This window comes from Stegastes partitus, unplaced genomic scaffold (genome assembly GCF_000690725.1).
Source record: "Stegastes partitus isolate 25-593 unplaced genomic scaffold, Stegastes_partitus-1.0.2 Scaffold1847, whole genome shotgun sequence".
Taxonomy (NCBI): domain Eukaryota; kingdom Metazoa; phylum Chordata; class Actinopteri; family Pomacentridae; genus Stegastes; species Stegastes partitus.
In genome coordinates, this window is record NW_007579578.1 from 73,675 (window position 1) to 98,922 (window position 25,248).

At 42.6% G+C, this 25,248-nt stretch overlaps 1 protein-coding gene across 3 annotated transcripts in view; it reads left to right on the top strand.

Moving 5' to 3' along the window:
• The first annotated feature begins 1,770 nt into the window (after positions 1-1,770).
• LOC103372870 (UTP--glucose-1-phosphate uridylyltransferase-like) overlaps positions 1,771-25,248 on the top strand; it is a 51,214-nt gene continuing 27,736 nt past the window's right edge. The window contains exons 1-3 of one of the 3 annotated variants that reach the window (XM_008302632.1): positions 1,771-2,073; positions 8,562-8,692; positions 11,007-11,114. In XM_008302632.1, coding sequence (XP_008300854.1) covers positions 8,591-8,692; positions 11,007-11,114 — 210 coding nt within the window. In that variant the 5' untranslated portion in view covers positions 1,771-2,073; positions 8,562-8,590. The other 2 variants (XM_008302633.1, XM_008302631.1) reach the window with 2 other exon arrangements.

Below are 25,248 nucleotides of genomic sequence, written 5' to 3' on the forward strand. Positions count from 1 at the left end.
GACGTGCATGCAAACAAACTCTCAAGCATTTTTCCAAACATCCATATTGTTAATTAAAAAAAAAAAAAAAGATTTCCAATAAAATAAATCATTTCAAACGTGCAGCTTTGACTCTTATGCAGCCATCTCTCTCTAACTATAGTCATTCTGTAGTCTTGAGGATTATTATGACCTGGATGGTTGAAAATCTACACAAACACTTCAATTTACTGCACAGTGAGGTCTGTCTCTCTGAATGAACCCAATAATGTACTGGCACATGGTGTATGCTACCTTTTGCTCTGATTATATAATTGCTTTCTTGTTTAAAACCTTTTTTATGTTCTTTGACAGCTTCTTCAAACTTGACAGACTGATCAGCTCAGTGGTCAAAACAGGCTTTTTTCTATTTTAGCTGAGGGGAAGCCCCATCTTTCTTAAAGACTTTGAAGAAGTTCATCATGCTTTTATCACCACACAGGGGGACAATTCTTTGTACGTGGTTGTATACAGTTTATGGTTCAGGTTCCCGTCTGTCAACAGGAAAAAGCAAACGCCATCACTTAACACTAGTATTTGGCTCCAGCCACTGGCTCCCTGTCTGTTTCTGAATTGATTTTAAGATTTTATTGTTTGTTTTAAAGGTTTGGGTTGGTGCCACCTTATGTATCAGATCCAGGCCCAAAAATAGAGATGCAGGAGCTGCTCCTTATCTCTGGAACAGTTTACCTTTCCATGGGAAAACTGCTCTGGCTTTAGAGACTTCTGATCATTGATTGAAGTAGAGCTTGACACCCTGACTTCATCTCTTCTCATGGTCTGTCTTTTACTCTTAATTTTATTTTATGAATGTGATTTAATCTTTAAGTGATTGTGTTTTATTATTTTCACTGTACTGCTTTTTGATCCAGGTCCTGTTGCCGACACACGTGCTTCATAAATAACTTTTACTCTGACATCATCACATGGGATAGGCTCCAGATCCTTCACAACCCTCCACAGGACAAAGCAAACGTTTATCCAAAGACGTTTCACCTCTCATCCAAGAGGCTTCATCAGTTCTGACTGACTAGTTCCAGATACTTATAAAATCCTTAAGGAGCCATTAACCGTTGCGTTTCGGTTTCAATTGGGGGTTTGTTGCTCCTCTCACTCGTTATGCGAGTTGTTAATGCCCCCCCTGCCTCAGACCTCCACCTCTATTGAGTGATGGTCTTTCCAGTTGGACATAGATGACTTCTTTCACTCCTCTCTCAAACCATCTGTCCTCTCTGGCCAAAATCTGTACACTATTCTCTTCAAAACGATGTCCTTTGTAGGAGGTGAAGTACAGTGAAATGACACATTTCCACCAGGCGGGGGCAGCATTTCCTCATTTGTTTTGCCTTGCCAGCTGCATCAGGAGTGATTATGTAACATCTGCAATTAATTACATTCACAATGTGCCTTTGTTGATAATTAGTAAAGGGGGAAATTCTGCTAAAAAGGTTCACTGCTCCAGCATTAATGGGGTAAATCTGGCGTATCCAGTGGAATGTGTGAATGCAGGGCTCCCAGTTTAATCACTGTAACATGTGGGTGTAGAGATATATTTTCTTAAAGTTTAAAATATTTACTTAAAAGATGTAATAAAAACCCCAATGTGACTGTGTGAACATATGGCTTCTTTGGTGTTTTTATTTCCCAAATGTGGAGCTTTCTTCAACCCGGAATTGTCAGAAACCACACTGCACGTCGCAGAATGCTATTGGCTGTCGAGTCGGCGTCACACGAAAGCAGCTTTTTCATTGGCTGCCATCCTCCTGCGCGGCTCCCATTCGCTGCTTCCCGGAGTGGAACTGTTGTGTAAAATATCTTGAAACTACCCGATCATCTTTTTAAGTTTTTTTCACTTTTTTACCCCTTTTGTGATTTTATTTCAATCACCAAAGTCGAAGGGAAGCAGCTGGCCGGTGCTCTAAGGGGACAACCTGGTAAAAACTACCCCGCATCTGGTTCAGCTGCTCTGCGGGATCGCTGTGGTCCTTCAGACCTGCAGGACCAGGCCGACCCCATCGACTTTTCTTCCGCCTGCCAGCATCCTACAGTCACACAGTAAGAAAATGGCTTTTTAATCTGAGAGCTGTTTATCACTTTAGCGCTTTCTACCAGCCGCCCCTCGGCACCACTTCCTCCCCGGGCGGGTGGTGCTGGGGGTCGGATGTTCGGGTTGGGTTCGTGTCGCAGCCCGGCGGTGCTCCTTTTTCACGTTTAGCGACATTGAGCTCCTTTGGTGTGGTGTTCACGGACCCGCCGTGGATTCGAGTTGTCCCCCCTCCTGTGTGTGTTGTCTCTGGAGGACATAGCGTCCCTCTCCGCGCATCCACCCTTCATTCATTTCCGCAGCCTGTAGCGTGTGAACTTCCCCGGCGGGCGGGCAGGCGGCTCCCGGCGGGTGGAGCGTGCGCATCCGAGCGGTTAATAATTGACGTGCGGGTCTGCTGTGAGAGAAGAGGGCGAATATCCCAGACTCTGTTGCAATAAAAGGTGATAAAGATGAAGGCAGGGAAGAGGGTGGGGGGCGAGGCAGCAGAGAAATGTGACCAGAGGTTGGGAGTCACAGCCGGGATTTGTGACGTGGTTTACTGTATCGGGGCTGGAAAAGCGAGAAGCGCTCCGTGCGCGCAATAAAACATCTCAGTCAGTCGATCCGCAGCGGCTTCATGCTCAGGGACGACGTTTGGCTGCCGTCCACGGAGATAAGTGTGATCGGATGAATGTGTCCTTGTTATGCTGGTTTTTTTTTTTTATGAGTACGTGAGGCGGACGGGATGTCTTATCCTCTGAATGGACTTTAAAAGGCTCCTGCGGCTCCCGATGAATGACCAGTTGGCTGTTAGGACACCTCAAGGAAACTTTTCTTCATCATTGTGCGTTCAATGACAGCGAAAGCTCTCTGGAATATCTGACTTGAAGCGTTTCCATTTGGATTTATCTTCTTATTTAACCGTTTTTGTCGCTGAACTTGGCAGCTTTAACATGGCACTTTATGTAGAAGGTAAGCGCCGTTGGGGTGGTGGGCAATTACGCACCATTTCCAGTGATAATCCCACGTAGGGTTACAGTACCTACCTGTGTTTGAGCATCGCCCAGAGCCAGCCACGGTACCCGCAGTGTTTTTTCATAGCTTCTGGGCAGTTTTGAATTGCTTCCAACAAAAAAGACCACAAGTGAAAGTTTGCACCACATGTCGAATAATAAATCACAAGCTGCTGTGCTGTCCAGGTCATCAGATTGTCTTCATGTGAAGGCTCTGATATCTGACATTCTGTGATTTTTGTTTTATGTGTTCTTGTTTTGCCGGGTTTTTTTTTTATGAGGTAGAAGCTTCACTGATGAATGAATGACCAGCTTTTGGGGAACTTTTCTTATTCATTTGCCGGATGCACATTCAATGACACTTCAGGGTGAAAGCTCTCTGGGATATTTGACTTGAGGCATTTATCTTATTATTTAACCGTATTTATTGCTGAACTTGGCAGCTTACACAGGAGGTAAGTAATGACTGGTTGTAACCCCAGGTGGGTATAAATGACCGTACCTGTGTTGTAATGTCTCCTTCATTGACTAGATTCACACCAACCACATTATTGGAAGTGTTTTTCATAACTTATGGCTATTTTTTTTCTACTTTTCAAGCAAAACATGTCTTTTATTTGGAACACTATTTAAGCTAAAGTTTGCCCTCAATCGCAAGTGAACACATGAAGGGTCGGCGCTGTGACGTCTGACATGTTTCACTACATTATCTTTAGTAATCAGATTTGAAACCTGAAAGGGAAGAAGTTGCTTTTCACTGCAGCTCCTATAGGATTACCATGACCTGGATGTCTGACAGTCTTCACACCAACCAGGCCTTTCTACGTGTCAGTCAGGCGAAGGTTTCCAGTTGAATCGCTGCTGGCTTTAGTTCAACTCTGTGGCATTCTAGCTGATCAGGGACGCCGCTAATGTTTGTCTGTGAACAGTGTTGTTACATGCTGTCTAATAAGCAGCCAGCCTTCCTGCCGGTAACTTCCAAGTTATTACCGCCAACACAGCACTCAGCCTTTCAGGGCAAATGTGTCAGTTAATGTGCCAGTGATGATGATACTTTACTGTCAGACAACATTTTTTTTTCCTTGCTCCATTAGGAGCATCACAGAGAAGACCAAAATCGTGCAAAGAATCAACAACAAACACATTTAGCGTAAGATTAGGATCACAGAAGCTGGTATCAAGTCCCTTCAAGGTATGTTTGACTGCTGCACAAGCGAGTGCTTCCGTCAGATATACCTTGAAGGGACTTGACTCTGTGTTCTGTGATTGTAAGGTTATGTTAAAGTCCCCTCAAGATGTATTTGACTGGTGCACAAATGAGCTCTTCAGTCTGTTAAATCGTAGAACTCTGTAGGTCCAGTTTAATAGGAACACCGTGTGTCCAATGTTCAGGGCACGACTGGGATCAAGGACGGTGTTGTTGGGTAGCTTTAATATGTTACTACAGTAGGCTGACTCACTGAGTAGGTCTACAATCTTTAAGCAGGTTTGTATTTGGTGGAGTATTTTTGGCTCCAACGTGGTGGACGAACACTTGTGCCGTGATTTCTGGCAGTAGATGATTCCTTAAAATCTGAAACCACTTCTCTGTTGGGTTTAGGTTGTTTAAGCTCAGCACTGCCTCCTGATGATGACTGATTAGCTGTCAAACGGTTTTCAAACATGTACTGGCTACAGCTTCATTTTTTTGTTGGAAAACTGTTAATGAACTTCCCAGCAGTCTGACCCACCAGACGTAGGATACAGGTAGCCAGTCGATTATCAGTTTGCATAACCGTATTTGTCTCCCTGCATGCAAATGTTCCACCAAAGCAATTCCACGTCACTATTTTGAGAGACCACTGAAGCCACACCTTTGGCATAGCCCCGCCCACAAAGATGGTGACTGGTTTAGAGAAATACAAACCAGATAGGTAAACTGCTCAACTTTCTAGTGTTTCACAAACTAGTTGCTGTAAAGACACCCCTTGACTCCGCACCGCCGTCCGCTCAGCTGTAACACGTGCTCTGCTGCATGTGCTGCAGACAGTGTAGTCAACAACCATATGTCTCTACTGATGTATTATGTGATTGGTCCAGTATATCACAAAACAACTGACAAGATCCTTATTTTGGCATGTTAAAGACTACAGAGTGAATAGTTTTATCCATACGCTGCTTCTTTAAAGACACACGAACCACGATGCTGTTCTTTCATAGTGGATCTTCTGAACTGCTGCTGTCAATAATTGATCTATTGATTAGTGGGCATACACAATAGTAGCCCGAGGCTTGTCACAGTCACAGCACACACCTCGTTTCTATCTGCCTGCTGACAAAAAGTGGAAACAAAGCTTTGAAATAGTCTATCCACACTAACCAAAAGTCTGGCCAGGGATTGTGAAACGCTGGTATTTTGCAAATACTTCCTGCTGCTGCTGCCAGTGAACAGCGGCATGTGATTTATCTTACTCATTTTACTTGAGAAGTTAGTTTCACGTTGTCACTTTTGGCTCTGTGCCAGACGATTATTCCATTGTGAGGCGGTTCGTTTACTCGATGAGTGTTTGGATAACCAGCTAGAAAAATGCTGAAAGGCAGGAATCTTAGGGAACCCATAAGGTGTCCTACTGACGTCTGTGTACTGTCTCTGAAATGCTTTTCTTTTGTAGTCGTCAGTCAATGAAGATGTCAAGCAACTCTGGTATAAATAGTACGGTTTGTAAACACCTGTTACTGCTGTTTTTTTATCAGATTAAACACTTGGCCAAGTTCTACTGAAGGGAAGCCACACGAAAGCCTCTTGGCTCTGATGGCAGTTATTTTTTTTTGCTTTCGTTTCTAACTTTTATTTATTTTATTTTATTTTTCAAAAATTACATCAAGGTAGACCAAACAGACTTCACAGCTTTAAAGGTCACATTTAGCTTTTCAAACCACCTCGTGCGCTTTTGAACTCGAGGCCTTTTAGATAAATGTGTCACGCCTTTCTTTGTGAACAGTGGAAATGTTTGATCAAAACTACTCCTGTTGGTTGAACAAAAAAAATAACTGGGACCAGAGCTGCTTTGTTTATCAGTGTAGCCGCACCACTTTAGTCATTTCATCAAAGAGGCTCTGCTGCGCTACTGCAGAACTATTAGGTGGTTTACTTGTGCTTGCTTTTACCGCCACCACAGCCTGAATAATACTGGCTTTGGAGGCCAACACTGATATCTGAGAGCATAATAAACCAGGAGGGTGCTGTGAGAATGCATCCTCCATCGAGGCTGATGATCTAAGAAAGTGATCCAGCTCCGTGTCAGAATTGAATCAGTTCTTCCTTTCGGTTGTGCTCAACTTCTGCACCAAGTTTCCTGAAATTCAGCTGTTTTGATGTAATCCTGCTGACAAACAGACAAAAAAACGATCCTGCGAGTGATAAAGAAACCTTGAGTAAGTTATTAGAGAAGTGAAACCAAGAGCAGAACCTGTTACTGAGTTGAATAATAAACTTGTGCGCCATATTTCTGTTTAACTGCCTAAAAATATCTGTCCTCTTTTGCACCGCAGTGATCTTCTCTTTGCCCTGTACATCATAATGAGCTGTCATTTCTACATATGCAAGCTATACTATACTTCCTCTTAAGACACTCCAGGGCCTCGGAGAGACGCATCCATCACCAGTATCACAGAAAGCCGTTTTATTTCTCCTCCTTCCTCCGGTTTCTTGAGCCTGATTTGTTCCACAGAAGCTGAGGTTATCGTGAGGGCGACGTTACTTATGTAAGCAGGTAGAAAAGTGACAAAAGCACATTCGCTGATTATAAGACTGACAACCAGGCTGGCAGATGTCATGCACCGCATACTGACACCAATGCTGCCGTATATCCATTACAGAATAATGGTACAAGAACCCGCTTTTTACATCTTAATTTAGCTGTGATGATAAATCACTGAGATGTTTCTCTTGTGGCCAGGTCTACTGAAAATAAATCTGCTGCTTACTTCCTTCATCGTTTGGTGTGAAGTATCAGGAAGCAATAAAAAAAAAAAAAGATCCCGACATCGTAGAGAACACGGTGTTAGAAAACAGTGTTGCTTTGTCTGACCAACAGCCAAAAAAAAGGGTTTATTATATCATAAACTACGGCTGTTTAAAATGGTATCTGTGAAATTTAAGCTCAGGATATCAAATGTGTGCCCAGATTTTAAACTGCGACTCGCTTATTTTCTCACACATTGAAATTCGAGGAAGTTTAAATGGCAATATCTCAGGTACTATTCAAGATAAAATCCTACATTTTCCCTCTTTATTTATGTCACTGGTTTAGAATCTGCAATATTTAACAAAAAGTCCCATCTTTTAGCACGTCAATAAAAAAAAAATGTATAATGCAGATGTAAACTAGTGATATTTTCTGAACCATATGCAGCTAAATGTCCAAATTATACAAAAAAACCCCAGAAAATATGTTTTAATATTAAATACTTGGTCACAATTTAGCTTCTGGTTAACCTTCATAACTTATTGTGTAAGTATGGCAAGTTCTACCACAAAGACAGAAATATTGGAGGATATTTTGGGTGCAACTTGTCGTGATCAAACTACATCATGTGCATTTGGTTAAAGATGATCAGCAAAGTAAGAATTTCATTGTACAGAGTAACTGTCGAGTTTTCTGTTCATGTGACAATAAACCTCCTGAAACTTGAAAAGCATTTAGTCTGTGCATCTAAAATTTTCCAGAATTTCCAGCAAACCAGAAATGGCTGAGCAGAAATTAATGGGGATAAACTAAAACAAGGCTGCAAGGTGGTGCAGTCGGTAGCACTGTTGCCTCGCAGCAAGAAGGTTGCCGGTTCGCGTCCCGGTGGGGGCACCGGGATCTTTCTGCGTGGAGTCTCCATGTTCTCCCCGTACAGCGTGGGTTCTCTCCGGGTTCTCCGGCTTCCTCCCACAGTCCAGAAACATGCTGAGGTTAATTGGTGATTGTAAATTGTCCGTAGGTGTGAATGTGAGTGTGCTTGGTTGTCTGTCTCTAAGTGTAGCCCTGTGATAGACTGGTTACCTGTCCAGGTGAACCTGCCTTCACCCTGAGTCAGCTGGGATAGGCTCCGCCCCCCACGACTCTTATGAGGATTAAGCGGTGTATAGATAATGGATGGATAAACTAAAACAAGGCTGAGGAAAGCAAACTGTCACATTTAAGAGTCTTGAACTATCATATTTTGTTTAAAAAAATACTGATTAATGACAATACTACACTCAACCACTCAATTAATTGATTAGTCCAGATTTAATGGTGGGAATAATATTTTTGTCGGCCCTTAAGTGATGTAAAATCAGCTTAATTTTCAAGATATTGACGAATATCAGTTCACAGAAAACCCAGATGGCTTTGTTCAGCGGCAGATGAGGCTAAAAAATAGGTGGTTCGGGTTCATAAAAAGAATAAAGGTGGCGGGATGATGCATTCTGAGCAGATTATGGCAGAATTCAGGTCTGTTCCAGCTTTCTAAACTCCACTATCTCGCCCCTCCAGGTCTGAGTAAAGGAGCGGCCGACGTAGGGATGGCTCAGTTCCAGGAAATGATGCGGCAGCAGCTGGAGAGCTCCATGCACGCTGAGCTGGAGAAACTGCTGGACACCACCACCACAGGGGCCGAGAAAGAGGTAAGCTCGCTCCCTGTCTAGCTCCCTCCCTCCCTCCCTCCCTCGCTCTCGGTCTCTCTGACCATCTGGTTGTGATTTAGAGGGTGGTGGGGTCACACTAATGCTGGGAAAACACAAAAGTGACACATACTGTAGCGCCGTGCCAAAGAGGGTTCCACCTACAAGCTCGCAGACGCACACGTACATAAAACATGTCATCAAATTGCAGCCGGCGAGCTTTCTGAGCAGACACTCGCTCATTTTATAGTTTTTAATCATAATACATTGCGTCACCAAAGAGGTCCAGCCCAACTGAGACTCGTCATTGTTGCCCAAAATGAACTCTGGAGTTGGGAGTGGACGCATCTCAGCCCACAGCAAGAAATTATTAAAAATCTAAGATAAACTATCTCCACAATAACACTGCAATGAGTCATTTTTAGTTTCTGAGTTTCCTTTGGCGACCAACAAGCGCAGACCTTGAGAGAAAGCTAGAAACGCTGTGACTGGACTCACGAGCACACAGCGTTTGGCAGCAGCCTCCGTCAGACGTTCGCCGGGCGCTGCTGAATTGCCAGCAGTGACAAAAGATGGAATGAAACGCAGAATAAAGAAGTCAGAAGAGTTGGTCACACTCAGGCGTGATCGATACGTCACAGGCACTTTCAAGTGTGTTCACAGAAAAGGCTTTTGTGCTCGCAGTAAGAGCCAACAGTTATGCATTCAAACAAAAAAATAAAACAACACACATCACATACACAGCTCTGAAACACACACACGGTCTTTGTTCCTGATTGACTGGGTCGGTCGGCAGCGTAAATAAATACAAATGTGGTTGTGCAGACCAGCGACAGGCCACTTGCGTAGCTATTTATTTTACTTACCCTCTAGGAGGAAGAGATTTCTCACACGCGAGCCATTCACATATTTGGCTATCATTTGGTTTTGTTTTTCATCTTCTTGTTTTGTCTAAGCAGAACGCACGCCAAATCAAGATTTTATAAATACATCACAAAGCCGGTTTCTAAAAGCATCTCGATGAATCGGGTCGGGACATCCAGATGTTGTTTTATCTGTGTTTACACATACTTCCTGGTCCTGTTTAAGAATGTAAGTAAAGTACATGTAAACTGACCTCTTCAGATGTAGACGTAATACGGTGCCAGGCTACGATTTCACTGCAACCTCGGGACGATAATTATCATAATAGAAAGTGTTCTGCTGCGTCCGTGTCACTGTGTAATTTTTATAAACACATATTTGACCGTAGTGGCTCTGAAAGTTCTCTGCTCAGCCCATCCAGCCACCTCGCATTCACCTGATTTCTGTGAAAAGATCTGCAATCGGCTGAAGCCACAATGAGCTAGACTTTCTAGATCCTGAAAACAGAGTGGAGAGGAGGGGCAGAAGTCCTCTCTGATCACCTGAATGACACTCGGCTGAAATGTTATTGTTTGGTCTAAAGTTGATGAAGCCCAGTTTGACTAACTTTTTTCCCCGTAGCTTTCCAAATGTCCACATTGAATGCTTTGCTGGGTGTACTCCAAAGATAAAATCGAACTGACACCAAGTTGCTGTTTAAACGGGATCCTTTAGTTCACAAAAAAAAAAAAAAGAAATTTACAGACGGAAAAACAAAAAGCAAACGAGGATACAAAAGTATGAGCAGTCAAAAAAAACTGTTTGGCTCCATGCTATGCCATCATTCGTTTTCCCAGGATCCCTTGCAAATTTAAGGGACCCTAATGTAGCGAACCAAATATCAAAAACAAATCAATAAACCAAAAGACCACACTAACACAGAATTCAAATATGATTAACAACATTTAACCAAATAACAAATAAATTTAGCAAAATAAAAATGTTAATCATAATCAATATCAAAGTTACTCTTGAACAAAAAATCAAAACCAAATAGAAATAATCGTGGTAAAATAAGAACCAAATCCAGAATCATAGAAATAGATTTAGGCTCCTACAGTTATCGTGGAATTTTTGCCTTAACAAGAACAGCAAAAAAAAAAGCTGCCTGCTCGAGCTATACGGCTTCCCTTTATGACCGCTCCATTAAACAGAGAGAAGAGCCGTAAAAAGTACAGTAAAAGAATGTATAATGGTTTCACTTTGCAAGCTTTTCTGCCAGTTTTTTTTTTTGCCCTTGAGTAAAGAAACCTTGGAGATAATTGATGCGATCTGAGAAGCAATTAATCTGGATTTTTTTTTTTTTTGCAGCTTTGCGGATGAGTAAATTATGATTTTTGTTGGGCACATCTGTATTAGTGACTTTGCAGAGCTCAGTTTTATGGTTTTAATGTAAAATCTTTGTATTTTTCAGGTGTCCAGGAAGAATTTTGAGGGCTTCAAGAACCTCTTCCACAGATTTCTGCAGGTGAAGGGGCCGTCGGTGGAGTGGATCAAGATACAGAGACCTCCAGAAGACTCTGTAAGTCCAGTTTATGGGGTGGGGGAGGTTGTTTGTTTGTTTGTTTGTGTGTAGCTGGTTGTGTTGGGGGTTGTTTGCATTGTGTGGTGAAGGAACTATTCGGACTGCGTCGGTTTATTCTGCCAAAGAGGTAAACAGCAGACAGTCAATCCCAGCCCCAATCCCTCAAATAAAAGGACACGGGAATATATACACAACAGGTTAAAGCTAACAAATAAACTGTGGAATGTGATTTATCTGAAAGGTTAAACATGGAAATTTCTGTCACCTCAATGTTGCTCACCTCCCCAATGAAAAGCAGGAGAGGTGAAGCTTTTATCAGTGGATGTAGATGTACAGAAAGTTAAAGCTTCTGCACGTTGACTCTGGAGGTCTAACGTGTTCGGCTATTTACATGAATGTTGTGTAATCATAACAGTACATATCTTTTTATACATATTGCTGCCGTGTAACCGACTCTGTTACATGTACGCTTGTGTTTGTTTACATGCAGCTCGTGTTTCTGCGTCTTACGAGTCGACTATTTTGTTTAGACTATTTTAGTATGCGCAGAGGGATTAAACCAGAAAGCGATGGTAATTAACATCCAGTGGAGAACAGAAATAACTTCTAACCACCGGGTTGCTGTGGTGTAGTGGAGGCGTGCTGCTACAAGCCCAGCTGAGACGATGAAATGAGATCCAGCCAGTCCACTTTGAGTAGCACATCGACGAGTCTGAGAGCTTATCAGATAGCGACGATTGGATCTTTACAACTCTGGAAAGTTATCACGGCGCGAGTCATTTTGTTGCCAGTGATTGCAGGAGGAACAGTGGATGTTGCATTGCAGAAGTTTTGTCGGTTTAAACACCGACGCAATCGTCACATTAAAGCGAAAGCTGCAGGAACGGAGACGTTTGTGACCCAGGCAGTCGTAAAATTAGCTGCACAGCTCCAAGAAATCACAGTTCCCACCACGTCAGACTTCAGCATTGCTCAACAAACGTGGAGGTGTTACGTAAGTCGGTTTGCCTCACTGACCTTTGAATCTCTTGTTTATTGAAAATATTCAGCATTATGATGCCGCTTGAATTCTCTCAGAGGGCTGCAGATGTGGCACGACAGGCGGGTTAAAATTCAAAGTGAGAGCAACCATATGCGGCTTGTCACCTTGAGACAGGAGGGTGTTTTTAATCCCTGCTTCAGATGATCAAACTCCCATCCCAGTACCTGTCAGTCGCCGTGATGAGCTGCCTGTCATGAAACCAGCGTCGAGTTGAAGGTGACGCATCAGAAGCATCAAACACGACGACACCAAACACAATCTGTTGGGTTTGAAAAGCGAAGAGAGGCTCGTCGGTACTTTTCAACAAGTTCTTCCTTCCAGACGCGCATTTTATTTTACTGTCTGTTTTGTGGTTGAGTTTATTGTTTCAGTAATGCTCTTTGTGTCTGTCAGATAAATTCAGCCACAACAGAAATTACTGACAAAGAGCTCAGCAGCAACATCACCGACAACCAGGACAACAAAATGCAGGCGCCTTAAATCACCCAGAGCCGGCCCCTCCGCCCTGATCATAGCAACTTATACTCACCACAGAGCTGGTGTGATGCAGTGTAGAAGATCTACCACTCAAAACTCACAAAGCAGCATCGTACTGTGTTGTTGTCGACCCCCGATCTTACTAGACGTCCTAACAAAGTTATTGAGTTTGTTCTCATTAGTGGAAAACGCCAAGCAATGACGCAGAGAGTAACAATACTTTCCACGTGGTGCACTTTGAGTCAGTGTTTGTTGTTTGAGACAAATGAACGATTAAAAAACCAGCGTCTGTATATCCACTCAAAAGCTTCCACATGAAGTACAACGTCTGTAGTCCTCTCCTGCGCCAAACTATGGAGGCTCCTAAAGAAATAAACATTATGAGTGTGGACAAACGGAGGGTTTTGAGCAAACATGGCACATGTAGTCAAGAATTACAACAAACGAGAGATCTGCCACTTCAAAAAAAAAGGAATATGTATTTATGGGATGGCAATTGTATGACATGTCTCGCTTCTTTCCAGCAAATTGAGTATTTCTACAGACTAAAGTGTGTTGAGAAACTGTATGCATGTGTAGTAGAAGCTTTTTTTAACCTTCTTTTGGGGCAAAAATAATGATAACAGTAACTGCAACAACAGAAGGCGGATCCAGCCAAACAGTAAGAGAAATAAAAGTGGAGAAACGGAGTTAAACCGGGCAGGAGAGGTACAATATTTATCAATAGGACTCCCAATAAAATAATGATTTCAAATTATAGAAAGACAAACAAGTAGAATAATAAATGAAAGTAGAGGGTAAAACCATAAACAAAAAAATAATCACCATTCTCTGTAAACAGTTTTTATCAGATTTGTGTGGTGATGCTGCACATCCTGTTTCCACTGAAAGTTCAGTTATGGCTCTTTGCACATTCACTCTGATGGAGGCCTGATGTGTGCCGTGTGTGAGAACATTCCCACGCAAAGTATGGAATTGATCAACTTGTACTCATACTTAGGAATGTGCGTAAACAGACGCACAACTCTGACCATGTGTACGCACATAATCTAGCGGTTGAATAGTGAAACTACAAAGAGAAAGCGTTTTGACCAGCGGCACCGCGTTTCCCAGCCACCACTGAGCAGGATCAAGCCGGCAGTGCTGGATGCCAAAGCTCCCCGGGCCCCAGCCTACATCCAGCTCCCCTACAGCCGTCACCAACGAGCCCAAATCAAACGCTGGATTCCCAAACACAATTGGAGCCACAGGCTGCACCCACATCGCGTTCAAAGCAGCATCACGAAACGAATGTAACCATGTTGATAGAAAAAGGTTTCATTCAGTCAACATACAAATAATTGGCGATGCACATTTGTGTCGATCCAACATTGTTGCCCGGTGGCCTGGAGGAACGCACCACTCATTTATTGAGCAGAACAGGTTTGTGCGTCTCCAAGCAGGAGCTGCTGAAGACGGCTGGCTTGAGTGGAAATGTTTTAGCTGGACGTTGTTTGGTTATTAAAACATCTCATCTGCAGGTGATCGGAGTTCTCCGCTGGGTGAACGTTGGGTATTAATTTGTCTTTCTCTAGTTGCATCATTTCTTTTGTATGGGCTGTGGATGCGTTTTTTTGGCACCGAGCTCAACGTCAAACCACTTTTTAAACATTTTGCCGGCGATCTCTTCTGACCCAACAGAAATAACTGCGCTGGTTATCTCGTCTCATGCAGCATTTTACCTTCTGCTGCTTATCCCAACATTTAATGCACCAAATAATATTTTCTGGTTTGCTTCAACCTCGCTTCCTCGATTTTAGTGTCAGAAAAGTTCCTCTTTTTCGCCCTTTTTGCCACGATGATGAAACTAAATCTTCACTTGCTCTGTGGGGAGCCGTGTTGTTGCTGTATGTGGTTAATTGGAGGCGTTTCTGATAAACACAGATTTTTTGGCGTTTACGCACACTCCAAGTTTCTTTCGTCAGACAGAATTGAGAACCTTTTTTACGCCCTGATGGTAAATGAGGAGTGGCAGGACTAATCATGTCTAATTAATTATAAAATAATCACGGTCTAATTATGATTGTAAAACTAAATGTACACCCTGTTCAAACTGGAAATACAACTTACACCAAAACGGTATTTCCCACCAGGAAGTAGGCGCCAAAGTTTCTGTTAATGGAAAATTCCTCTCGTGACCTTTTACACTGAAAATGTGCCTCAAGGATAAGATTTTATACTGAAATCAACAATGCGATAAGGCCTCATAGTTTATATCTGCTGCCGCTCTCTGTGTATACTTAGAGTCTGAACTATAGACATTCCTGACTGACGTCTCTCAATAGAGGGAGTTGTCTCTAATAGTTATTTGCTGTTTTAAATAAACTTCATGAATGAGGGAGGTTTTGGCAGAGGACAGTTTGTTTATCATGTCTCCTGTGTCAAACAAATGTCACCCTCTCTTCTGCATCATGTGACCTTGGAGCCGAGCCACTGTCAACCGAAACAGCATGAACGCAATCATTTAATCATCTAAAATATGTCGTGGATCTCCTTCTGTCACTCGGAACCTTTACAAAATATTCACTTCTCGGTTTGTAGGAATCAAAACAAAGACGAACCAACGGCCTGCTTGGGCGTCATGTGGCTGTTATTCTTCAGATGGCAAAGAGTTCAAAGTACCCGTCTGCCCCTTGTTCCTCCTAAAGGTTCCTGATTGGTTTCACACGGGGCATCCGATGGGTGTGATTCTGAAATACTGCTGCTGCATCACTACAAATGGAAACACCCAATTATCTGAGCCACTTGTCTGTATCAGGAACGTTCCCTCCTTTTACAATAAATGTGCCCGTCTCTGCCTTCTCCAGAGCTAACCTTAGACGATAATACATTTCCTTTATTGGCCCTTAAGAATCTGCAGGTCAAGATGATCTCCTCCTCTTTTATCTTGACTCCTCTGCACACGGCACATGTTTGCATGTATAATTTCTACCTGACTCTCACGTCGGTGCTTCATGGAATACAAAACAGACCCAGTATTGATTAGCTGAACTGCACAGTTTCCTGCAGCAAATGTTGAATGTAGTGGAGTTGGTCAGCGATAGGGATGGTAATTGATTAATAACCGCTAATAATTTTAGACAGATGTGTTGTAGATTAGGGCTGCAGGGTGGCGCAGTTGGTAGCACTGTTGCCTCGCAGCAAGAAGGTTGCCGGTTCGCGTCCCGGTGGGGGCACCGGAATCTTCCTGCGTGGAGTCTCCATGTTCTCCCCGTGCAGCGTGGGTTCTCTCCGGGTTCTCCGGCTTCCTCCCACACAGTCCAAAAACATGCTGAGGTTAATTGGTGATTGTAAATTGTCCGTAGGTGTGAATGTGAGTGTGCTTGGTTGTCTGTCTCTAAGTGTAGCCCTGTGATAGACTGGTTACCTGTCCAGGTGAACCTGCCTTCACCCTAAGTCAGCTGGAATAGACTCCAGCCCCCCATGACCCCAATGAGGATTAAGCGGTGTATAGAAAATGGATGGATGGATGGATGGTGTTGTAGATTAGCTGGTTGCACCACCTGACCTCTGACACTACAGCGACCAGAGCTTTGTGGGGGTTTAGCTAGCAGTGGACATCACGACATAGAAAGCTCTGCACAGGGTTGGTTCTGCAGGTTTGTTAAGTCTAAAAACCCCTGAAGTCGTGTTTTTGAGACGGTCATTGATACGCTGCAGTTTCAAGGTGTAAATACTGATACGTCTTATATAAAAAAACACATTAACAAGGCAAAAAACTTGATTTTCCCTGGAGAATATATATTAAATGCTACAGCAGTCCAAAGTTAGTCGACCTCCAGCGACTGTACATTGAAAGTCCTGCTGGCAGGAAACCAGACAAACCACGGGAGTCTCCTTTTCATGGCGCTGTGTGTCGGTCACAAAGTCTACCAAAGTGCCAAGTCATCAGCGTGTCTTTGAGTCGGTTGTTCGCTTTCACTGAAAAAGAACATTTTGTAGGTCTTCCCTATTTATCGGCCACAAGGGATGCTTTCAGCGCTCTCCTCCAGTTTCCTGAACGCTGGGTTTCCACGGCTTCAAAAGTACGAGATAGAAAAGTTTAGCAGAGTTAAAAGTGCAAACTTCTTCGATTCGGCCCGATCTCAAGGGGGATCTTTGAAGTCTGAACGCAGCGTTTTGTGTCAGACGGAGGCATTGTTGAGCAGTCGGGAGCAGCACTTGAGAATAGCCAGTAAGTAAGTGGAGCAGCAGAAGTACATGAGTCTGGGTGTTGGTTTGCAGGATGCATTTCAAACTCTCTGGAAGTTCTTTCTTCCTTCTTTGGCTGTGACTTTGTACTGAACCCAGTTAAACATGTCCGTGTGGATAATGAGAAACGCTTGAGAGAAGGTAAAGGGCTTAAGTGTGTGCATTTTATTGCATTTTCACAAAAGAAGTACAAATCAGACCCGCTAAGTTAACATATAAAAGTCAGTGTGACGCAAATAAATCCTTGTTTACAGTCTCACTACAACGGGGAGTTTTCTAAAGAGTTTACGACGTAAAACAGTCGAGGGAAAAAGTGCCCGTGGGTTTCAGACGGAGTACGTTGCACAAAAGCGCTCTGTTAATACAAAAATATTCAGGTATCCAGTCAGTGGATATGTGGACACAAGCATCGTTTCAAATGATCACACATTCAAACGAGGCCTGGGATATGGGACATGCAGATCTAATCAACACGTCTTGTGATAATTACTTGAAAATTAAAATAGAACAAGAAGTGCTGATTGTGGCCGAGCGAGGGTCACATGACTGTAACGTCCCTGGTTCTGATCAGTCCAATCCCATCCAGGGGCTTGTGCTGCATCTCATAACTTCATCTCATAACCACAAATATCCCGTCTGCCTCGTCACTGTTGACTCTCCAGTAAAAACCAAACCTTCGGAGGCTGTAATATTCCGTGCAGATTGTTTTAATTTGCGCTACATCTACACCAGCTTGTACTGATTAGCTTCAGTGTCTCGTGGCTGGATGCTCTGACTACAAAGTCACTTCTGAAAACCCTCCACCAATGGTTTTCATATGTGATCCTTCCTGACATTGTGCTCCGTCACTGGATGTCACATGACGGAAGTTCTAACATGAAATCCATGTGTCTGATTTTCATGTTGACTTCGACCAGAGAAGTGCAGTTTGAACTTAATTCAATAATCATGATGTCACTAAACTGTCTTTTTATCTATCTGTCTATACGTTATCTTTCGTAGTTAAGTATTTAATCAGCCAGCTCTACTTAAGTGTAACTGGGTGAGACGATCACATTCGGTCACTGATCCCGTTCCAGTGTTGTGTAGATAAACTGAGCCAAACGTTATAATGAGCTGTGATAACAAAGCTATTAAGACTGGGACTGACTGGCACCAGACGTAGCGCAACCTTTTTCACCTGTAATCAAACAAATACTACTCGTGACCTTCCATTACAAGTTGGGGTCTTCATGAATGTGGATCCTGTTAAAGATCTTTAGAGGTGTTGACTTCCTTGGAAACGCTCTTCCTGCAACACTCTCTTCTAAGGGTTTATATGCTGATAGTGGTAATTAATGATTAAATGACTCGCTAGTGAATCGATAAACTTTAGCCTCTCCCTTCTGACAGTGGATGAAATCACAGAAACACTGTTGACAAATACCTCGCTGTTGACTGTGTTCTGTTTTTAGACTTTAATCCTTCCTCTGAACATAGAATTTCTTTCATTGCCAGGAGCATCAGCACCTTTTCTTTGACACTTCCTGCTCCAGGTAGCTGTAGCCTTCATCGCTAGTTGGCGTAAAACACACTGCTGCTGATAAACCAGCACCTGAACGGACACCAGATTCTACATTGTGGTATCCTGTGAAATCCACCTGCCAGTAATAAGTTTATTTAGCGTTTTGTGAAGTCATGTGGTAAGGGCTTGAACATAACAGACACTAATTAAAATGTGAAAGTCACACACTCCAACTCTAGCTAATGTTTTACAGATCGGTCATAAACTGTTACTAACTTGAACTATTGGCTTAAAAATGAAAAGTCATTGTGACTGACTGGATAATATGGCCACTGACCATACAGGCTACAGAGGATCTACAACCTACAAAGCATTTATTTACACATTACCCACGTTTATAGCAGCATTATTACCAATAAAAGGATAAACAGTGGCCAAAGGGCCTTTTCACACTATTTCATCCTTGTTAAGGGCTTGTAATTATGAGTAAACAACACATGAAGCATTGATAAACACATTAGTTGCAACTAATGAGCTCCGTATAAATGATGCCTTCAGATACTGATGCTTATTTTCCAAAGATATAACATTTAGAAGACTCTGTTCACTCACTTGTCGGGCTTGTTGTTAGTACCAACGAACTAAAATTGTACCAACTCCTAAAGTAACTGATTGGTTGTGGGGGGAAATAAAATCTGCAGATTATCTGTAGATGAACTAAATGGGCCCTGAGTGCACTCTCCACGCCAGCCTTATTAGGCTAAATGCATGACAAATGAACTTATAAAGCTAGTGTTTGCAGCGTATTAAATCATTTTAACACTGAAATGATAAGAACAGACTCGGAGCAGACCAGCGACGGGTGTTTATATGATTTCTGAACTACATAAACGGCTGATCAGCGCAAGAACCATTGAGGAATATAATTCAGACGAGTTTTAAGATGATCTGACACGTTGGTTGTTGCGGTTTACGAGTCATTCCACCGTTAGAACCAGATCTCTTTGGCACAGTGTCAACTAGTTTGGAGCCAACTCAGAGTGAACATTACATGAGTTGGCGCTACGTTAGGTCGGGCAGGTTTGAAAAGGCAGTCGGCTCCTCCCTCCGACTGCTGATGTTGCACGTTTCTCCTTATGACAGTAAAACCAGCAACCGTCTGACCAATGAGAATTTGGTTGGAGACCTTATCGACCAACCAATCGTCCAGGAAACCAACTGGTGATACTGGGATTAATTTATCCTGCCGCATTCGATGTAAACATGATAAACGTGGCATTTTAAAATAGTAAGCTGAACTCTGCGTTGGTAGTATTGAATTGTTTTCCAGAACATTAGCGAGTTCAAGGAAGGAAACCGGAGATGTTCCTGACTATCACCAATGACCCGCTGTACAAGCAAACAAGATCTCCTGCCCAGATACTGTAAACACTCCCACGTCCTCGGAGAGAAAACAACAAACAAACATATTTTCTTTGCGAAGAAATTGCACGGGTTCAGTCGGTTTCATGCCAGACGTGCTGCAGGTTGGCTCGCTGCCCATGTTTGGCGTTTGTCTCACTAAACATTGACTTAACTTCATGCATTTGACTCTTTAACCAAACACACACAACGAGCCTGACCCGTCTTTTCCTGCCGAGTTTGCGGCGAGAAAACAGCAACTGCATCTCTTTCCAATTTGGAGGTGGCTCATTTTATATTTTTTTATTTTACAAACTCAGAAGACGGTAAGAGAGAGAGAGCGACGGCGAAGATTATAGATGGAGGGAACAGCGTGAAGATATGAATGAGGTGCAAAAAGAGGTGGCTTCACTGGGAAATGAGGAGTTACATAAAGAGGGAGACTGAGGCAGAGACATGATTAGAGTTTTTGGAGAGGAAAGTGGTGAGGCAAGTATTGAAACGGGGAACATTAAGTGACACAGAAACGGTGACGGCGACACACTGTAATGAGATTTGGGGAAACGGGGTGAGACAGATGAAGGCAGCGAGAGAGAAGGAAATGAGAGAACACAAGGTTAACTGAACTTTCATAACAGACGCCGCCAGAGGAAGGATTCAAACCCCCCCTCCCCCAAACAGATTAATTATCGAGTAGCTTTTTAGACCCTAATGAGAGTTTCGACACAGGTTGCCTACTCACGACAAGTGGAGACGACAGGCTGACCCGTGGCTGCTGTAATTAATTGGTATATTTTTGGCATCTGAAGGCATTTTAGAAGCGACGACGGAAATAAAAGAAGGGTGTTGGAGTCGATGCAGGCAGGTGGAGATGGAGCTCTCATCCCCCCAGTCACTGGGTAATAAACTCAGTAATAAGGATGTAATGGGAGCCGATAGTTCAGCACCAGGTCGAAATTCTAAAAACGTGACTATACTCGTTTTTCACGGCGCTGTGGTTGTCATACATCAGCCTGCTGGAGTTTGTGATGTCCCCCATGTCAAACTGGAAAGACCATCCCTGAACAGAGGTGGAGGCCTGAGGCATCATCTCTCACCGGTTCAGTCCTAAGAGCTCTCCCCAGGAAGATGAAACCACATCCAGCCACAAAAGATCCTAACGAACCCCATTGTGGCAGGGGGAGCACTAATGACCCGCATAACGAGGGGGAGGAGCAACAAACCTCCAGTTGAAACCGAAACCGGATGTCATTTTAGGTGTATTTACCCTAATATAGTGTTGAAGTGGAGAAGGTTTCTAAAAAAAACAACCTTCCAAAACCCAAAGTTCACTTGCCACATATGACAAAGCTTTAAAAATACCCTAAGTGATGAATCAATAGTATTTGACCTTTACAGCTCAATAACAGCGTGGTGAGGTCATGGAGTTTAATATCTGGCCTTTGCAGTCAGTGGCTGTTAAAGGTTTACGATCCGTTATATCAGCAGATGATGATGATTCTGTTGTGGTTGTTTTTCTGTCGTCTGATGACCGACTTTGGCGACTTTGAGCAGCTCAGTCCTGCGTCACGAAGAACTTTGTGCTGTTTTCACTTTTACTCTCCGTTATTGTTTCAGATTACACCTGAAGTACACCTGTAGAGCCGTGTGTTTGTTGGAGTGTGTCGATCTTTCCACCTTTGTTAGATTATTTTGAAGATTTGTTTGTTTGTTCGTTTGTTTGTAGTCTACATCCAACATATGATTCTGCAAACATACAGTCATGGACAACAGAACATTTCATATCCCCCTACATTATATTTTATCTTGTATTATGATGGAAATGTGAGGAGAAAGTCTGACTACAGTATAAAAAGTTAAACATATAAACAACGCATTCTTATATATACGTTTTAACATCCATATTTTATTTATACTATAACTTAACCAAACTATTATTAGCTTTATCTTAGTTGCTAGTCCCTAATGGGTTACCACTGAGCACTGTATTTCTACTTTCTGCTTATGTCCAGTAAGCTTTTTTCCTCCCAGTCTTACAGATGAAGACGAGTCGCTGCACACCTGCACACCTGCACACCTGTACACCTGCACACCTGTACACTCACGAGCTGACGCTGACAGGAACATTGCTCATCAGAATAACATGACAGTCGTAATATATATAGTATTTCCACATGACACAACCAGTAAGAAGCAGCACTGGATTTACCTGCTCTGGAAATCCCAGTGAAGATCTGCTGTCAGCCCATGACAACCTGACACGTCATGCGTGTGCTCAAAACACTGTACACATTAGTGACGGTTAAACTGCCTGGCCTTGAATCATTACTGTCAGTTACTACTTTGTGGGACGCAGGATGGTAAAATCTCCCGTTCCAGAAGCAGGTACGATGATATTTTTAAATTATATTGATAAATAACCAGATAGTTTAATTGTCTTTGGACTCTAGTTGTTTTTTTTCACACCATGCCTCTGTTAGAGATGGTCTGGGCTGAATAGTTAGGACATAAAAGATCTAAATATTCAAATATTAATGTGGCAGAATCATTAATAAGAAACTCAGCAAACACTTCAGAATCCTCCGCGGAGAGCGTTGTGAATGGACAGGCTGACGAAATGTGAGAGAGAGAGAATACATCTTTGTTCGTCTGAATTGCAGCTCGTGGTTTTGGTTTCATTGTGGATAAATGCCTAAAGAGCGTTACCATAGAAACCAACGCAGATAGGTTAACGACGCCTGAATTTGTAAATCCGATCCGATCGCTTGTTAGAGTTCATTTGGCATTTATGAGCAAATGTGAATTATTAATGACGGGAATTGTTGACATGAATTACACATTATTGTAGCTGTAAGCACATAAAAGGTCTTTTAAAATGCTAATTGGTGCATTTGTAAACACCTTAAACTCCTCCTGTAACTGGATGCTTCCACATCAACACATAAGGGACGACAAAGTGCTTTTAAAAATGCCCTTATATCCGTTTACAACTGTTTACATTCCACTTTTAAATAGGAAACATCCTTTATCCAATTATTGCTTTATACCCATAAGGGGGAAAAAAACTCTCATTCTGAGTCGTTAATTAGAATTTATTTGGAATTATTAAAGCACCTCGACTCTCTTTCTCATAAACACATGAGAAACGTTATTTTTTTTGTTTAGTTTTTACAAGGAAACTTCTCTAAACTCTGCACCGCTGCTGTCCTTGTGCTGAGGATTTGTCTTCAAGATCGTTTGCAGGCTGTAATGAAAAAAATGTTGGAATGTCAAACGCAATCCTGCAGAGAGATTTAACGGCGTGCCGCGCCGAGAGCTGTAAAAGGTTATACCGTCAGTGTGTGCGCGAAGAGACGGGATGAGGCAGTGTACAATTTCGTGCATTGTTGTGATGCTGCGGCTTTGTTTGTCCCAAAAAAAAAATGGTTGTGGTTGGGTCAGCTAGAGTATCTTCAGACGGAGACATCGGCAGCGAAATTTTACCCCGAAACAACAAAAGAAATTTGAGTGAGGAGAGAATGGAAGAGTAGAAAATCAGATAATGTTTGATGGTGGAAGAAAAGCAGCGTCCTCATTCAATAACGGTTGTGCGTCACTGTATGACTCGAGGATGGTTTTCTTCTACCTTGTTGTTAAGAAAACAAGTATTTTTTTCCACTTTTTTTCTGTAAATGTAGACGTGTGCAAACCTCTGAAACACTGAAGGGTAATATATTTACTCCACAAGTCAGGTTTAGTTTCTCAAACAATGCTGTCTTGCTTGGACATTAATAGACTGTACCGCAGGGGTCTCCAACCCCGGTCCTCGAGGGCCACAATCCTGCAAGTTTTAGATGTTTCCCTCTTCCAACACACCTGATTCAAATGATCAGCTCATCATCAAGCTCTGCAGAAGCCTAATAACGATCCTGATCATGTGAATCAGGTGTGTTGGAAGAAGGAAACATCTAAAACTTGCAGGATTGCGGCCCTCCAGGACCGGAGTTCGAGACCCCTACTGTACCGTAACTTTCGGACCATTGAGCGGACCTGAATATAAGCCTCACCCGCAAACTTCAAAAAGAAAAAAAAAGAAGTGTACATATACAGGCCGCACTGTCTATGAGCTGCAGGTGTCCACGTTGTAACATGAGATATTTACACAGAAAGATTTGTTTAACTTTTAATTAAATACGTACCGGAAACAAACACAAATATGTAGATGCTTTTTTCCGAACAGTTCCTGTAACACGGCTGGTTAAGGAAATAAAAACTACAGCAGCCTACCAGGAAAAGTCATTGATCGCTACCTTCATCGTCCTCCTGCGCACTAAAACCACTAAAGTCGTCTTCTTCTGTGTCGGAGTTGAACAGAATTACTTCCTCAAACTCGCTTTTATTGTCGCTCTCGATTTCACTTTCGTCTCGAGGCAAATTCGTAGAAATCCATAAATTAGCCGCATCGTTGTTTAAGTGTTCAAAGCGTGTGAAAAAAGTCGCAGCTTATAGTCTGGAAACTATGGTAATTTATATATAAAACTAATCAGTCACTGACACCCAAATCTCTCTCTCTATATATATCTTTATACAGTAATAGAAGGAACACTTCAGTTTAGTGTTTTTTAAATGGGTTATGAAGAGTTCTGATTTGATGAGTGTGGTTCTGATCCTGTGTAACGAAACACAGGACGCAGTGGTCCAACATGTTGTTTAAGGTGGAATGAGCAGTGTGAGGGTACAGGATGTGTCCAGAGTTAAAACAATGGTTTTCCTGTCCGACCTGTCCAGGGTGTCCCCTGCCTTCGCCCTAAGTCGGCTGGGATAGGCTCCAGCCCCCCCGCGACCCTAATGAGGATTAAGCGGTGTATAGAAAATGGATGGATGGATGGATGGATGGTTTTCCTGTCCTCAACCTTCGTTTTTTTCCCCCCCACCTTAACATAAAGAGCAGGTTTTTCTTTTTAGATCCTGTGCCAGTTGTTCGACGTGAGGTTTACGTCTAATTTAATTATACGGTAGAACAACTTAAATTTCACAAGCAGGGATTACAGGAGAAGAACTTTTGCCCCTTTTTTGAGAAGAAAATACTTGTGCTGTCATCTTTAGGTTTTACAGAGATGTCCAAAAGCTTTAAAGGTAAACTCTCATCTCTTCATATAGCAACTGGGCCTTTATTTACTAAACTACACAAGTAGGCTTGTATGAGAGGCAGAGCTTCACTTCTAATTCCCTAAGTTTGATCATGTTTTAGTGCGAAGCGTGGTTTTGGTCTGCTCCCGTTTGCACTGTTCATATGAGCTCAACACTTCATATACATGATGAAAATTAAGTCTTCCAGTGTTTTAATGGATAGATGAATTTATTTCTTAATCAGGCTTTGATTGTGAAACATTAGTCGGCCGATGACACTCGGACATGATCAGAATAAATGACTCAAACTCTGCCATTTATAGTTCATAGGTGGGGCTGAGCTTGAGGCTGGCCTTTATTGAAAACCA